Raw genomic sequence first — 16943 nt, 5'->3', positions numbered from 1 at the left:
AGGTAAGGAAAAGGAAGGGCGATGGAAATGTTGCACACCCCACGCGGAATACATTTAAGAACAGAAACAATTCAATTCCCCCCTCGTCCCATTTTGACCGTTCGGTATATGGAGGCATTAGCAAAAGTTGGGGAAAGAAAAAAGGAACATGGGACACGGAGGTAAAGGGCCTGATCCATCAGGAGATTTCTCTGTTGAAACAAACTGGTGTTTCACGAAAAAACGGCAGCCTGCGTTTGTCTCAATTGCGCTCCTGCAAGGAAAACATTTCCACTGGATCAGGACACAAGCAAACATCATAAACCAAGGTCTTGTTAGTGTTTTAAGTAAGGTCCCGACCATTTAGTGTTGTTAAAATTAACAATTTAGTGTCATTATCACACACACACACAAAACCCTACATATATATATATTTTTACAAAGATCACCATGCTCTCCAGAATTGTATTACCAGGAATAAAACCCAAAGCTTTGAGGAGATTCCTTTTTTTAACGCAAGTGTTTCCGACACAACGCACAATGTCTTCACCCACGTAATCTCATAGTGTGATCTCTGCGCCACATTTGTATGAACAGCATAGAGACAGTTTGGAATAACCAAAAGGCAGAAAGAGCCACCTCCACTATTTTAGCTTCTGATCTGTTTGGATATTCTTCCCAAACCTGCGCATAGGACTCTCTTGCCTTCATTGCACTACTTGTCCATCATGGTGAGACCACATGGATCCAAATGGCACACTCCTCATCAGGGCCTCATTCACAACACACAACTATTGCACTATGGTTCCACTTTAACTGCCATGGCTGCATCCCACGGAAACCTGGGATTTGCAGTTTAAGGAGCAGCATTGGGCTTTCTCTGCCAGAGAGCGCTAGTGTTCCCACAAACCACAAGGTTTAACAGGATGCAGCCCATGCCTGAGAAAGTGTTATTGCAGTGCTACAACTGTGTTGTGTGTGAAATGCCTTTGAGGAATGAAAAGTACCTCAAGCTACCTGCAAAACCGGTCCATTTCGTCACAAAACAGGACGTGGCCTCCAAGGTCCTACTGGGTTTTCCAAACAAAGGTGCCACCCCGACAAGGGAAACATGGCAACTTCTTCTGGAATGGCGGATCCCACGCTGGACAAAGGGAGCCCAAGCCGCAAGATGGGCAGATCAGCAGGGATGCTCCTAGGTCAAACCACCTCTCTCTCAGCCATGCAAAGCACCTATGCCATTTCATCACCCCCAAATGACAAGCACCATTCGTCCAGCACAAAGATGCAACAGGCACATGGCACTGGAACCAACAAATGGGGTCCAAACCAGATCAGTATCCCGATATAGACAGATCCTCATCTACAGCCCTTACTCACCCGCCAGCTAGATCATTCCAACTGCCATGGGTCCAATGCCCTCCTTTTCTGATTGAGCGTCTTGTAAGGTATTGTAGGAAAGGGCAAAATGGCTGCATGCAACCAGAACAGAAACAGCACTCCAACCCTGTCCAGAACTTCACACAGCTGCGAAGACAGCAACCAATAGGCATTCTGACATTTCAAAGCAAGCATTCCCACCACCGTCACTTCCAAATAAACCAAGCTTCATGCAGACTTCCCGGAAATGAAGTAAAAGCTTTACCAAAGTTGCCATACAGGCATGGGCCCAGCCAGAATCACTGCTGGAAGAGGTCTCCACACAATCTGTGTTGACAATCTGTCTAGTTTTGAGAGTCTGGGGTCAGGCTTTTGATATTGCGTGCCACAGGGATGACCATGTGTGCATCACTCTGAGATGCCAGTTGGCCAACCTAACAGACATAGGTCCTAATATTAGAAGGCTGGCTGCCCTCCAAGCAGACATGTCCAAGCAAGACCTTTTAGCGGGGGGAGAGGGAGGCAAAAGGTGGCCCAGGATGCTTGGGACAACAGGTCACCTTAAGCTGGGACCAACTAGAGAGAACACCAAATGGGATATGAGGGACGCAGGAGAAATGCACCATGCAGTTTTGGGGAGACAGTACAGTGAGGGACTTTTTCTTCATAGACTTCGGGGGGGGGACCTGCTACACAACTGTCGGAGGCACCACAAACGGTGTGCTTTGGATTGGCTCCCAAGAAACGTTGCCAAAAGCTAAACCAAAGCTGGGGCCAATTGCCACACAGCTCCACTCTGAATCAGAGGTGTGCGTGAGAGAGATTGCACTCATGCATTTTAAAAAAGAAAAAGAGAAAAGAGAAGGAAAACCCATACATTTCTTGACCTGGAGGGGAGGAAGGGAGAGTTAAGCGAGTGGGGAGGAAACAGCCACGGGAGTGACAAGGCCGGACGTAAATATGTTTCTTAAAAAGTTAGCTTATTTGGGCTGGATCCGAGAGAGAAAAGAGGCCGTCTAGGACACCCAGGAAGGGCCAGGGAGCTCGCTGTGAAGCCGGGCAGGACGAGGGCAGCTTGACCGCAGGGCTGGGTCCTTCCACGCACGCAGGGAGGATCCTCACAGGGCGAAGAGGGCATCTTCTGAGCGCTCCGGCTTCTTTTTGCTGGCGGAGTTTGTCGCGGGGGGCGTGGGCTCCTCCTGGGGAGGCGAGGGCAGGTTGGGGATCCTTTCGGCAGCCTTGGCGCGCTCTTCTAAAAATTTGTCGAACTCTGAAAGGTTTTAATGTGAGACATGAAAGAAAAGGTTAGTGCGGTGATTCAATGTGTGACCTGTCATTAGATGCCACCCTGCTTGCCTCCTAAAGCAGATACCTTACTGCGTCATCCTCCAACTCTGTGCCATCCAGATGTCTGGGATGGCACCTACACTCCTGTTGCACAGCTTCCAGTTCCTCCACTGTGGCCAAATGAGACGCCCGCAGAAAGCCCTCAAACAATGAAGACAAAAGTCTTCTCTTACTGTGTCTAGCAGAGCTTGGGGAAAGCGCCTACTCTTACCAAGAAGCCACCAAAACAAGGGTGTCAAATGGGCATAACTGTCCATTTCCTCAGAGAGCCAGCTTGTGACCTCCATTGGGCCTGTGGTCCTTCGGCTCCACATCTGTCATAGAAGGTATGGAGCCCCCTTTGCTGCCAGCAAGACTAAGACGTTGCATTTCTTTTTATAATAGGACAGCTGAGCTTCTTGAGGAACGGCGTTCCCTACCCAAGGAGAGGCCTACTGCTCCCCCCAACATGCTCTTGAAGAATGAACTCATACACACAGAGCCCTGCTGGTGCTTTGTCCCTGGCCAGACCATTAGCTGGTGCGTCTGTCCCAGCGTCTGCTTGATTACCTTCGCTGGTCACTCCTTCTTCCAGTTCATCTCCTTTCTGCAATGGGGTGAGAGGGTCGGGGAGGAGAAGGAAGGAGAAAATATCAGACCACGGTCAGAGGGCCTCCATGTAGATCACAGCACAGGGCTGCACCCAACAACCGAATCACAACAGCATGGTGCACTTTTGAAGCCCGCTCCTTCCCAATCTGGTGTCCTCTGGATATCTTGGACTTCAGCTCATACCATCTCTAGCATGGCTTGCATGGTCATGCTCACTGGGGATGGTTGTGGGAAGGACACAAACCCAACATAACCAGAGGGCAGCAGGTTTTGGGGAAGGCTCTGTACGGTTCAAGAAAGACAGCTGTAAGGTGGTACGATCACCCAACAGTGTACAACATATTCCCGTGTTACAGCAAGGCTAGAAATTTGGGGACGGAAGGAATATTTCACTGGGAGATAGAATTCTTATTTGGGCAAAAAATTCATTTTACACACACTCTGTGGAAGCAGCAGAATGAGGAGTCACCATATTCAGGATTCAGGCCGGACTTCCATGCCATTTTCAAGCATGCTCCGTTCCTCATAAGTTTTCACCCTGAACTTGCCATTCCATAGCGGCAAAACACATTCATATCTTTCGGTGGAGCGACTGCAGGAAATCTCTTCCTTTCTTTAGGAAAGAAATAATTCTTTTCGATATTTCCTCTTTTGTGTGTGTGTGTGTCCGTCCGTATAATTCAACAGGAGCATTCAAAAGTGGAATCCCTTTCCCGTAACCTGATATAGCAGTCCCCACAATGCCACCTTAACACCTGTTCAAACTGAAATCCATAATGGAAACCCTAGTTTTTCCATTCTGCCTGAAGAGTTCTGTGTATACATGGAAGCTTGCAGATTTCCACTTGGTTTCCCCCTTTCAACGCTGAAATATAAACTATATATACATACAGAAAAGAAACAAACCGAGAGAGTCTTACCACATCAGTACTGAGCCATTCCTCAATGTCATCCATGACAGAGGACTGCGTGACTGGAATCTAGGAAGCGCAGCAAGAGATACAGCAAGGCAGGCAAAAAACCAACACACATCCACAACCATGGCCACAGAAATGAGAGGGGAAAGTGAAGAAAAATAAAAGGAGGAAGGCAGAGAGAGAAGAGGGGGGAGAACATATATGCTGTGTAAGATGCGTTGTTTTCATCATAGGAAAAAAAAACTGCAACCAAAATACAAAAACACAAACAGCACACAAGTAAAGCGACGCAAAGCAAGGTGGGGAACCCAACATGGCTGAAGAAAACAGAAAGGTGTTGCGAGCAAAATGGCTGGATGCACATGCCAAAAGGTGTCTGACTGTGCCCCGGAGGGCAAGGACCCCAAAAGGCAGGGGGAAAGTACGTGTGAAGGACCCCTGTTCTCTTTAGGCAGGAATATTGGGTATATAGGAGATAGTTTGCTGCAAACAACTTACTCTATGCCCTTTTAAGAGCGCATAATATAAGAGAGCAAATGTTTGAACGATTGTTGCCAGAACTACGGTCCAGGCTTTATAACTGTACCGGTTTTTTAAAAGACGTTTCAAGTCTTGGGTCTGGCCTGAATACAGCACTACTCACAGTTTGACATTATGGAAATACCTCTTTACTAGCCATTGGGAATTTTACATTTTGGGAGGGCTCCTCTTGGCTAAATCTTTTTAGAAGCTGATGCCTACAGCTTTGGGAGCAAAATGGATCATCAACAAGAAGGGCTATGGGGGCAGAGGAGGAATGAGTACTGCAAAGGATGTCCCCTCTTCTCTTTTAAGCCCTAAATCCAATAATTAAGTCTAAAAGGTCACAATCCCAGTGGGGAAAAAAGGGAGCAGAAGTGTGAAATGACAAATTAAAAATGGATGGATGGATGAGGTCCACCAAGGAGTCAACAGGTCCCTGGCTTTACTAAACGCTGCCCATTCGTTTGCAGTTGTTGTTTTCGAATGCTACTGACCTCCATCACAGTTCAAAGTGGTTTCTGTGCATTCAAATAGACGATGTTGTCATTTCCCTTCCCTTCTAAAAATAAAAAGGCAGGCAGAAGGAGAAGGGAAAAGCTGCTTGCAACACCACCGCGGAGGGCGAGTTAAAGACACAAGGGTGCCCACTACTACTGTGTTGGCAAATTTCACACAGGAAGGCAAATGTCAAAGCCTGCAATCCTATACCCACTTACCTGAAGGTAAACAACACTGCACATAATGGATGCACATCTGAGCAGGAGCATGTCGGCTCATGGCAGCCCCTTTTCCTAGCCATGGAAGCAACGCTGGAAGTTTCTAAACCAAGGTCCTGCCACTTAGTGCCTCCCATAGAACTGGGTTGGCTGATGGTGCAAATCTACCACAGTGGCCCACCAGCTTTGGCCATCCAGAGGCTTTGCGTTTCAGCTCTCAGAAGTTAACCAATGGTTAAGGATGCTGGGAAGCAAAGTTCAAGCATCTGGGAGACTTCAGCCTAGCACATCTTACACCTAACCTCCAACACCTAAGGGCCACTTTGCTATTGAAGAAAAAAGCAGGAAGAGGAGTGGAATTTCTGCATTTCTACTGCATTTCTGCTGCAAATCCTTTCTCCGCAGGATTTGAAGTTCCTAATTTGCTTTTTAAAAAATGCCTCAAGTTGAGATAAATAAACCTCTTCCAAAAGAGCTCGCAAGTGATGCTTTACAACCTTTCCCAAAATCTAGAGAGAAGAAATTATCCGAGGGATTAGATAGTACAAAATTAGGACCTTTGAGAAGTTATTCTCTACTTGATTTTTATCCCCGGTTGTACTTCCTTCCACCTTCCTGTTTTACAATACTCTCATCTTCCTGTTTTACAGTTTAAACTATTGTTCCTTCTTTTTAAAGAACCGTTCAAACAGTATTCCAAAACTACACTTGGCTTTCATTTAAAAGCAAAGCATAAAATGTTTTGGTCTTTAAGGTTGAGAAGAAGACATAGCAGGGCCAATACATCTGCAGTAAACATGTGTGCAAGCGCACACCTTCAAGCCACCTGTTGACTTATGATGACCCAATGAATTTTAGAGGGTTTTCTTAGGCAAGACATACTCAGAGGTGGTTTTTCCAGTTCCTTACTCTGAAATTTAGCCAATAACACCTGGTATTTTTTGGCAGCCTCCTATGTCCAAGTACTAACCAGTCCTGATCCTAGTTGGCTTCCGAGATCGGACGGGATCTGGCGCCTTCAGGATATTTAGGCCTGCAGTAAACATGTATGTGTGCCTTCCAAGTCACCTATTGACTTATGACAATACCATTAATTTTATATACATGCTGCGGTGAAATTTCTAGGGCCAAAGGTAGGGTGCGACACCTTTGGTGCATCACTTCTATTAATGGACATGGTTAAGAACTACCGCTAGTTCAGACAGAAATCGGGTTAAGGATTAGTCGGGTTTTGGGGGGTTTGTCAAATATGTCTGTATTAATGCAACAAACAAGAGTGAGTGACCTACAATGGGGGGAAGAAACTGGCATAGGGGGGTATGACGTTGACCTCGCCAGTCTCCTACGGACGTTGTTACGGCCCCCACGAAGGCAGCGGCAGTATCCTTTTTCCAAGCTGAACAAACACAAGCCAAGAGCAATGAAGATGGCCAGGGCAACGGGAGAGAGTTTGGGATCTGTAGAAATGTAGAGCCCTAGATTTCTTTTATGACAGCTGAAAGGTCGTGCAAGAATCTTAAGAACTGTGGTATGGGTTAGGGTGCAATGGTTTAATGATCTTAGCCCCCCTCAGAGAACTACAGCTCCTAAGATTCCTTGGGAAGATGAAAGGATTGTTCAACCCATTGACATCCATGGCATAGCAGAGATAGCACTGCAGGCCTTTATGGTCAGCCATATTTAGTGCTGAATTCTTTCCCCCATTTTGTAAGATATACTCTACTTTAGAGGCAAGAGAAGGGTAATTTTAGACTCTGGACTTGATGATCTTGCAATGAAGCCCATTTCCTCACCCCAATTGCTTCAAAAGGTGGCAAGCCAGTCTTGCCACATTTGGGGGCCCTCCTCATTCCCCTGTAGTGGGGCCCTCATTGGCTGCCCTGAGGTCCTACTTCAATGGGTAACTCACTACATCCCCCACCAGCATTTGCAAGTAACATTCTGGGAAGCATTAGAGTTGGGAAATTTCCCCCCTTTTTGGACTGCAACTCCCCTGAATCCCCAAAGCCAGCATCTCCAGTGCATTCTGGAAGCTGTAGTCCAAAAAAGGATTGCCATTCCCTCCTGCAAACTCCTGACCATCCAAGCTTTTGGTACCAGAGTCTGGATCAGCTCAGTGTTGCACTAACAGGGGATCCAACTTTCTGATCCGTTTTTATTAAACCAGCAGAACTTGTGTTTACCCTGAAGGGGAAAAAGAGTAGATACTGCACATATTAAAGACAATGAGACAGTAAAAGGAGCTGGGGAGATCCATCTTGGTTTTGAAAACAAACAAGGTAATCTTCAGGTGCACCTCTTTCCCCAGGTCCAGCCCATTTGGGGAAAACATTTTTCCAACTCTCCCAGCTTTAACCAGCCCTCCTTCCTCTCCCTTCCCAGATGGGGATCCATCTCCTCGTACTGTTCATTGCGTGGTCGCTTGACAGGTTGAGTGACGAGTGGACAGAGGGCAGTTATGCTATTTAAAGGAGACGGAAGGTGAGGACGACAGGGGATCAGGGGGGTCACTCCGTTGGTGGTATCCTCCTCACCATTCCTTGGGTCATTAGCCACTTGTCTATTGGCTCCATGTCTGAGCTCCCACCTTTACCTCTCCTCTGTGTGTTGAGAACAGAAAGTCCCATTAAAAAAGATCACAAGGAACAAACGCAAAGCAAGTGGCAACCGCCAACAATGAGATGGAGACAATACCACATTTGATGGAGGGTGCACACGCATGTGCTCGGGCTGCACACATCCTGCAAAAGCCTCTTCTGTTCTGTTTTTTGCTTGCAACTAGCCTTTGCCTTTGGAGAGTTAAGAACTGCCTGCAGGTGACCATGCAAAGATCATCTTGTCAATCAGTAGAGAAAGAACTGGTTGCTTACCTGGGACTGTGGTTCTCTGAGTGGTCCTGTGTGAACTCACACAAAGGAATGGGATTGGCGCTTACATGTGAGAGTCACAGAAGCCACAAAGGAGGGGGTTATTCCCCCACCCACCTTTTTCATTTAGTTTTAGATTTTGAAAGTCTACTTGGGATTATCTCACTGAGAAAAAGGCCTGTCAGAGTAGACCTAAGATGGGAGGTATGAGATAAAAATATATGCAAGACATCATCTCTCCTATTCCTGCTTTAAGGATGTATCCACACTGCAAATAAAAGGAGTCGGAGACCATTTTAACTATCATGATTCTATCCTACAGAATCCTGGGATTTGTAGTTTGGCGAGGCATTCAGTCTGGTTTGTCAGAGAGCTCTAGTGTCTCACCAAACAACAAATCCCAGGACTCTATAGGATAGAGACATAGCAGTTAAAGTGGTCTCAAACTGCTTTAATTCTGCAGTGTGGGTACATCCTAAATTATCCTGATTCAAGGCACTTTAGGGACTTTTGAAGTGAACTGTTCAGAAGAAAATCTACTGAGTTCAATGAGGCTCACTCCCAGGAAAGTATATGGAAAAGTGCAGCCTCAATTTAAGACTCTGGATTTAATGGTCTCAAAGAAGCCCCATCTCCTCTTTGGTTGATTAAACATGTGGTCCATCAAAGGCTGTTGGACTACAAGTCTCATCATCCTTCGCAAAGGCTTTGTTGGCTGGGGTTGATAGGAGCTGCAGTCTAACAACATCTGGAGGGCCCCAGGTTTTACTTTCCTGTTTTAAAACATAGAGCAAGCATACTATGAAATGCAAGAGAAGAAAGTTGTTTTAGGTTCCTTCAGTGTTCCCTGCTCCATCTGGGACTAATCTGCATTTAAAAGCATTCCCAAGTCTGGTTTAAATTTCCTCTGTGTGCCAATTTCTGGCAAAGCCAAGGAACAGCTTCACCTTACATCCTTGTCACCCAAACCCAGTTGCAAGGGAAGCTTGCTGTGCCTTTCCATTTGCCATTCCAACAAAAGCCACCGGCATCTACTCTTCTTGGGAAACGCATTTCCTTTTTGTGCCTATAAACCCTGAATGTATACCGTTAACTGCGCTACAGCCACAGACGGTTAGGGGGGAAATGGAGTACTCCACCAGCATGTCACGGATCGCAGTAACACCTCTGCATTCTGCTGAGCAGCAAAACATTCCCAGGGGCATCTCAGCAGGCAGGCAAAGCTTGAGAAGGAAGGAGGAGGCCTTCAAACACTTTGACCCAGTTGCGTTGACTCAGATGGGGGCCCTTTGAACTGACAACACTTTCAGCTGATAAGAACTTTGCTGACAAAGAAGCGGTAGAGCAGTTCTGAGATCTGAAGCAAGGCTTAGATCAGGAGCGGGCAAAGAGTGCCCTCAGGCTGTGCGTGGCCCTTCAAAGGCTCGCTTGCGGCCCTTGAGCCCTCCATGGACTCACTGGCCAAGAAAGGAGAGGGTAAACTGCTAAGTCGTGCAAACAGGAGGTTGGCGTTCACCTCCACACCAAGAAGGTTTCCTCACTGTTAACTAGCTTGACACTCACATGGTCTATTTCTTGCTGCCTTCCACCACCGTGAGGGAGAATCTGGACCAAGGGCTTCGAAGCAATCAGAGCATAGAATCATAGAAACATCTCCGACTTATACATGAGGTTGACTTATAGTCGAGTATATACGGTACTTGCCATACTAGGAGGCTACACTGGGTCTGCTCACACCTGCCAGCCCCCATGGCCAAGACCCATTACTTCCTATAAGGACACAGCTTATCCCCAGCAGGCTTAAGAGGCAAGAATTGGGCCACCAAAATGTCACTGCCACCATTTTGTCTGCCAGGGGACTGGGAAAGTGGCAGCAAGAGGCCCCCAAGGGACAGCAGTCCTGCCAGCCCAATGGTAGCCATGCTAGTCTGGGGGATTCTGGGAAGTGTAGTACCAAAAAAAGGACATTTTTGAAACTCTAGCCCTTCTTCTCCATTCTCTTTTATCACAACCCCACTCCCACCGTCTCTTCTCTCGCTTGCCACACACTTTCACATTAATGACTTGCCTAGAAAGTCCATAAAGATTATCCCATTCTGCAGAAAGTGGGGTAGAGATGGCTCTCTTGCTCCCTCAAGAGGATGCAATGCAAAGCTGAAGGAAGGAATCCATAAATGCAAGCTACCGCAGTCATTATATATATATATATATATATATGGAAGCAAACAGAGCTGGAATTCCAAAAGAGGAACATATTTTTTATCTAAAAAGGGAAAGGAAGACCCCTCTATATATGCATTCAAGGAAGACAGCTAAGAGAGATTTCTGGGCCCCAAATCCAGCTCAGACCTCTGGAAATAAGTGGGTTGTAATTTATCTGCTTGTTAAAATAGATGCTAGGAGACATATTTGCTCTTCAGCAAAAGCCAGCTACTGCGCTGCTAAGACTAATTTGATGAAATCCAGGCATTTGTGAGAACTTTACAGAAACTGCACATTAAATGTCTTTCAGCTCCTTCCAGAAATCAACATAAAGGACTGAACCCCAAAATCAGCATCTGCAAAAACATTATTCAACACCACCATTTGCAAGGCAAGGCCATTTCCTAGAATGTAAAGCTGGCTACCTGAAATCACAAAACTCCATGGAAAAGGGCATATACACTTGGGTCCAGTACCACCAGCAAAGGCCAAGACTGGATCATCATAATGCAAGAGAGCGGAGAAATGACCTACCCCTCCTGTATTCTGTTTCCGAACATCCAGGGCAGATGCCAGTCCTCTAACAGCCTTGGGGTCTTCATGGGTCACCCTGAAAAAAGGGAAGAAGAATATGGTAAAGATTCAGGGAGTCACAAATGCAGGAGCAAACGCACTGGGAGAAGCATGGAGTCCTTCAGTGTTGTGCATTCCTATTTATTTGTCTATTGCCTTTGAAGCCATGAGGGCCCTGAGGAGGTTATATATCAAAAGTGCTGAAACTGCCAAGAGCTTGCCATATACCATCATGGAACAGCTAAATACAAAGATGCAAGAGCCTGGAATCCCAAAACAATGAAGATGGAGGGAGGTCACTGTATGAAGATCGACCCATAAATCAGCCACTTGGTGGAGCTACAAAATGGAAGAAGACAAGAACCCACTTCCTCTGAAAATTTAGGGCAAAGGACACGATCTATACATCTTTCTGGATCCTATTTCATTCTGCCCCAGTCTTACAAACGTATAAATATGCTTCATACTTAAGGCTTTAATATCACTCCGTACTGCATTCAAAGTGCATTTATATCCCTGAAAGCTCATGCAAAGCTAAAAACCAGTTACTGTAGTCTTAAAGAGGCTGCCACATTCTCCCTTTTCCCCCTCTCCTCCTTTTTATGTAGCAAGAGATTACTTCTTTGAAAACCACAGCCTCTGTGTGTGCCGCTCTGTGTTAATGCTGTGAATGTCAGGGAGCCTCTGGAAGACCTTTGGGGCCATAATTCATGATCTCCAGCAATGCGGGTCTCCAGGGAGCCTGCATTACTCTCCTTCAAGCAGCTTAAGAGGTGGTGACAGCGCAATAACTGCACTTCCCAGAATAATGGATTGGCGAAGGCAAGACGCTCCATTAGGCTTTCAGGGTAGAAAAGCTGAAGCTTGCAAAATAGGAAGCAGCCTGTTTTCAAGCCGAGTCGCTGGTAAGCTGAGATTACGGTAGGATAAAAGGGCACAGACCTCTTCTTCAAATGGGCTTCAGGCAGCCTGCCCAAGATGTCAAAGACAAGAGTCCACCAAATCAATATAATGCAGAATGTGGGCATTAATGTTCTCTTGCTCTCTCTGAGACAAGGAGCAGGAGGAGGAGGGCTCTAAATGGGGTGTGTGTGTGTTTAAAAACAACAACAGAACCTCATGAATGTATATGTTACAGCATTGTAACTAAGAGATTGAATGCTGGATTGGAAAGTGGCTGGTTCAGCCATAATATCTGTGTTTCCCCTGCCTTAGCAATGAATAAATTCACAGCTTTGAAATGATGATTTGAGGGAATACAGCTCCCAGAATCTTTCAGCCAATACACCCAGGGAACCCTTGGGGAAAAGGCCAATGCCAAACCAAGGAGAGTTATGGCCAATGTTCACCAGACTGGGTTAAGACTGAAAGAGATGGGTAGAATGAGGGTGCCTGGGGGATAAGAGCATGATAGACCCCATGCTTTGTAGGCAGAAAGTCCTAGGCTCACCTCTAGGTAGATTCCTGCCTGATACCCTGGACAGCAACTATACTGCCAGTCACTGTGCACAAAACTTAGGGAGTGACCCTTGACATGTGGACAACCGATCGGTCCAATTTGGACATGATACAATTGTCCACACACCAAAAGAACCTGAGGTCAGTCCAGGGTTTCTAGGAAACATTGGGCTTTTCTGTGACGGTTCCCCTGAAGTTCAGGGCATAAGCCAAGACACCTTGCCCCCCCATCAAGACATACGTCTTACGCTGATCGGCCACCGAACCGCCTCTCGTTTGCGCAAACATGTCGAAGTCGTCACGAGTATTGGGCTGCTGGAGGGAACTGAGCGTCCCGCTTACGCTGTTGGTGCCGAGATCTACAAAGATATGGTAAGAGGTGATAAAAGTGTTAAAGGGCAATGGTTCTTAACCCTTTTGGGGTCCTCTCCCATGTTGACCTCTGAATTTTAAGTTGACTTTCCTTGTTTTGCCTTTGTTACTTTTTTGATGGATTTTTAAAAATAAGCTCCAACAAACCAGACTGTGGACAAGCCTCATGCCATTCCTGTTTACAAAACTCTTACCTCTCCAAACAAAATGGAAGACAAAGCAGCACTCACCAAGTCCAGCAAGCTGGGAAGAAAGCGTTGCTGCTGGAGCCGTGTTTCCAACCATGGGGCTGACCACTGCCGGAGAGCCGGGCCCCAAATCTATTAAGTTGTCTTCAGTCACCTCACTGAGAACCTGTTGGGCCATTCATGACAACAGAAATGGTCACACACAAGCAGTCACAAGCACTGTAAAACTTTCTTTCAAAGGGAGCTAGACAGGTTCTTTTCTTGTTGTCCTTCCATGAGCAACTGCTTAGAGAGGGGACATTTAAACAGAGAATCTTGGAATTGGAAGAGGACACAAGGGCCATCTAATCCAACCTTCTGTTATGCAGGAATATGCAATTGCAGTGCTCCTGAAAGATGTCCATCTAACCTCTGTTTAAAGGTCTCCAAAGATCCATCACCCTCTGAGGCAGTCTGTTTTACTCTGGGACAGTTTTTGCAGTAAATAAATAAATAAGAAAGAAGAAATTCTTCCTAATGTTGAGGTGGAATCACTTTTCTTGAAATTTGAGTCCACTGGTTTGTGTTCTAGCTTCTGGAGCAGCAGAAAACAAGCTGGCTCCCACTTCTGCATGACATCCCTTGATGCATTTCAATATGCCTGTGTCATATCACCTCCCAGTCTTCTCTTCTCCAGGCTAAATACACCCAACTCCCCAAGTAATTCCTCATAAGGTTTGGTTTCCAGACCTCTGAAAAGCAACTAAGGCACAAGAAGTAGGGGAAAGCTGCACTCTGTGTATAGGGAATTACATTACACCGAATCAGCTCTTTGGCTCAACTGGCCTAGCACTGTCAACTCTGACTGGCAGCCACAACTTTCCAGAGTTTCATGTGCCATTCTTTCCTCTATTTACTTGGAGATCCCTCCTATTTCATTCTAGTGGTCCCCATCCAAGTACTAACTAAGCCTGACCCTGCACAGCACCCAAAATGAGATGAGATCAGATATGAGGTAGGTACCACTGTATCCTGTGGCAGCAAGTTCCACAGTTTTACTATGCACTGGTTAAGTACTTACCCCATTGCTTGCGTTTTGCGCGGACCGTCCCAACCTATACCGTTCAAACCTACAAGGAAACAAGGAACACAACAGATGAGATGGTGCAATTCTATAAAGGACTATGGTTTCTCACAAACAGAAGAGGAAGAGGAATTTGCCTTTTCCAGGTGGGGATGGAGGGTGAAGGAAAGAAGGTGATTCTAAAGCACAAAGAAGACATGCCTTTTGGCATAGCTGGAAGCATTGTTCCCTATCCTATCCCGAAACCTCCAAGTTCTTGTCATGCATGTGTGCAGAAGAAGAAAGGTGCTCACTCACTAGCACCCCTGCCACAATGCCCAATTCTAAAATATTGGCACTTTTATAATGGCCAGGATTCAACAGAGTAGAAGCATGGCAGCTAAAGTGGAATCATAGCTCTGTAACTGGGCTGTGTGAAAGAGGGACTGGCTGAGTGTACAAAGACAGGTCTCTGCTCTGCTGATAAGTAATTAGAGACAACAGAGAGAATTCTTTCCTCTTCCAGCTGAGTTGACCACATGGCCTTCCTCTTGAGGCTGAGAGACTGTGACTTGCCCAAGGTCACCCAGTGGGTTTCCATGACTGAGTAGGGATTCGAAGCCTGGTCTCTTAGAATTCATCCTATTCAGTTTTGGAGAATATATTGGTGTCTAAATGGCTAGATTTGGTAGGGAACTAAAGGCAGCACTACACTGTACAAACATGTCAGGCAGAAATTATCTGAGGCCCAGGAGACAAGCACTCGTAGTGAAGAGTGGTGCACCTCTCATATCTGAGGAAGACGTTATTCAAGTCATCGTTCACATGGAGCAGCTCTTCTGTGACTTCCTCATTGGACACCCGGGAGATGAGTTCCACAATCCTTTGCTGCATGGCTCGGCAAGTGCGGTTCAGCTCCTGGGGAGAAGAGAAACAACAACAACACTCTGTTAGTGCAAAGCAAGTCCCCAAAAGGTGAACAAGTTGTGGGTGCTCAAGATGTCGCCACACTGAAACTTGCATCATCCCGCCACTGGAAAAAATGTTCTCCCCTGTTGCAGGAAATGGAGGCGGTTTTCTTGGCCAAGGCTGAGTGGTGATGCCTGTGAGGGCTTCTACTTATGCCACTGCTGGCACCCAATAAGGGGGACCTTCTCCTATGCCACTGCTAAGACATTAAATGTGGGGACCTCCTAGATGCATTCATGGTCCTGTGTGAGATTTTATCCACCTGATCCTACCACTGAACACCACCACCCTTGGATAACAGCTGCCACCACAGATGCCCTATGTTTAACTCAAGCAACCTGGTGGCCCTTATGTAGTGTTGCCCAGGGTACAAGTCCATAATATAAAAATAATGTACTTCATAGAAGTTCACCACACAGTTAACACATCTAAAACCTGACTAACATTAACTGTAACACCCATCTTTCACTCATTTTCCTAACTCCCCAACTCTCCTAATCCTAACTAACTGAGTCTCAGTAATCCATGCAGCCCATGAGCCACACTTTGCCCATCCCTGGTCTGTCAGCTGTGGCAAAAAAAGACCTCTGGTTGTGAAATGACAAAGATGCAAATGAAATAAGAGTTTTCAAGGCCGTAAGGAAAGAAGGGAAGAAGAGAAGGGCCTTGAGTCAAGATCCAATTCATTTCTGACAGACTTACCTGCAGAAGTTCAAGGTCTGATGAATCCTCCTGCCCCGGGACCATTTCTGTCAGCATCTCTGACATCACTTTGGTGTTTCCACGAACCACATCTAGTTCGCTGCGCAGCCGTGCAATCTCCAGGGGGAAAGGGGAGGAGAGAAAAGTTTCATGTTCATTTTGAAATTTAGCATACACTCCAGTTTAAAATATGTGCCCCCCCCTTTACAGGTGCAAGAGCCTGGTCCCACCCCACTTGCAAGATACCTGCTCTGTGTTTGCGGTGATGGGGCCAGTCACGTTCAAAGCCGGTGCCTGAGGAGCTGAGTAAGTGGTCGGAGAGGGAGATGAGTAGGAGCCAGAGCTCATCCTCTGATGGGATTGAGACCTGTTCATGTTGGCAGCTGGGTCGACCTCAGGGACGCTCTAAAAGAGAATACAATCCCAGAACAATCAACATTTTGAGACGCTTTGGAAGTCAAACTCTTATGAACCCCATGGCTTCTAGACAAAGTCACTTCTGTTCACTACCTGGTGTGAGCTGTAGGGCAAAAGTACCCCCCTAATGTTCCCAACTTGTGCTCCCTCTTAGCATCAGCTATTATTTCTGTGCCCCCTGTAACAAGACCACCTGGATCGCTTACTCTCTGTGGTGTGTGGATTGGAGACAAAGCGTCAAGATCCGCCATGGGGAACTCCACTCCTTTCCTTTTGAGCTCTTCATAGATGTGCACCACCCCAGTCAAGTCCGGGCTGCTTCTGAAAGCATCGGCCCAAGCCTGGAAGAAACAAACAGCACTGTCACATGATTGTCACGATCAACTAAGTTTTCCTCCGACATTATGGGAATTGTGCATAACGGTAATCCCCAAGAGGTTCTGTTTGGCACATCTTGATCAAAACGGCAGAACTGAGGTTTAGGTACAGTCACACACAGAGAACCAGACTGAGCAGGGAAAGCAGAGAGCATCTGAACTGGGAGGCATTAGTCTTGAAGTAGGTATCTCCTAATGAGTCCCTGAGTAGAGCTTTCCTCATTCCAAGGCATGCTTTGAAAGAATTCAGCTACTGGTGCAAATTTCATAAAAACCACCTGCAAGTATTGAATTACAGAATCTAGGTCATCAGCAAGTGTTTTT

General features: G+C 46.4%; 2 protein-coding genes across 8 annotated transcripts in view; both read right to left on the bottom strand.

The window, feature by feature from the left end:
- The window catches only part of SREBF1 (sterol regulatory element binding transcription factor 1), a 28286-nt gene extending 25861 nt beyond the window's left edge, over nucleotides 1-2425 (bottom strand). The window contains exon 1 of the mRNA XM_042437831.1: nucleotides 1625-2425. The gene's annotated coding sequence lies outside the window, so the exon portion shown is untranslated. The remainder of the gene's footprint in view (nucleotides 1-1624) is intronic.
- TOM1L2 (target of myb1 like 2 membrane trafficking protein) overlaps nucleotides 413-16943 on the bottom strand; it is a 24176-nt gene continuing 7645 nt past the window's right edge. Inside the window, exons 5-16 of one of the 7 annotated variants that reach the window (XM_042437832.1) lie at nucleotides 16449-16583; nucleotides 16072-16230; nucleotides 15826-15942; nucleotides 14939-15072; nucleotides 14173-14221; nucleotides 13155-13278; nucleotides 12794-12911; nucleotides 11056-11131; nucleotides 7987-8052; nucleotides 4218-4277; nucleotides 3256-3292; nucleotides 413-2629 (exon numbers count right to left, since the gene is read on the bottom strand). In XM_042437832.1, the coding sequence (XP_042293766.1) occupies nucleotides 2478-2629; nucleotides 3256-3292; nucleotides 4218-4277; nucleotides 7987-8052; nucleotides 11056-11131; nucleotides 12794-12911; nucleotides 13155-13278; nucleotides 14173-14221; nucleotides 14939-15072; nucleotides 15826-15942; nucleotides 16072-16230; nucleotides 16449-16583 (1227 nt within the window). In that variant the 3' untranslated portion in view covers nucleotides 413-2477. Of the gene's footprint in view, nucleotides 2630-3183; nucleotides 3293-4217; nucleotides 4278-7986; nucleotides 8053-11055; nucleotides 11132-12793; nucleotides 12912-13154; nucleotides 13279-14172; nucleotides 14222-14938; nucleotides 15073-15825; nucleotides 15943-16071; nucleotides 16231-16448; nucleotides 16584-16943 lie in introns of all 7 variants that reach the window. The other 6 variants (XM_042437835.1, XM_042437833.1, XM_042437834.1 and 3 more) reach the window with 6 other exon arrangements.

Source organism: Sceloporus undulatus, chromosome 8 (assembly GCF_019175285.1).
Source record: "Sceloporus undulatus isolate JIND9_A2432 ecotype Alabama chromosome 8, SceUnd_v1.1, whole genome shotgun sequence".
Classification (NCBI taxonomy): domain Eukaryota; kingdom Metazoa; phylum Chordata; class Lepidosauria; order Squamata; family Phrynosomatidae; genus Sceloporus; species Sceloporus undulatus.
This window is presented reverse-complemented; position numbering and strand designations above follow the sequence as displayed.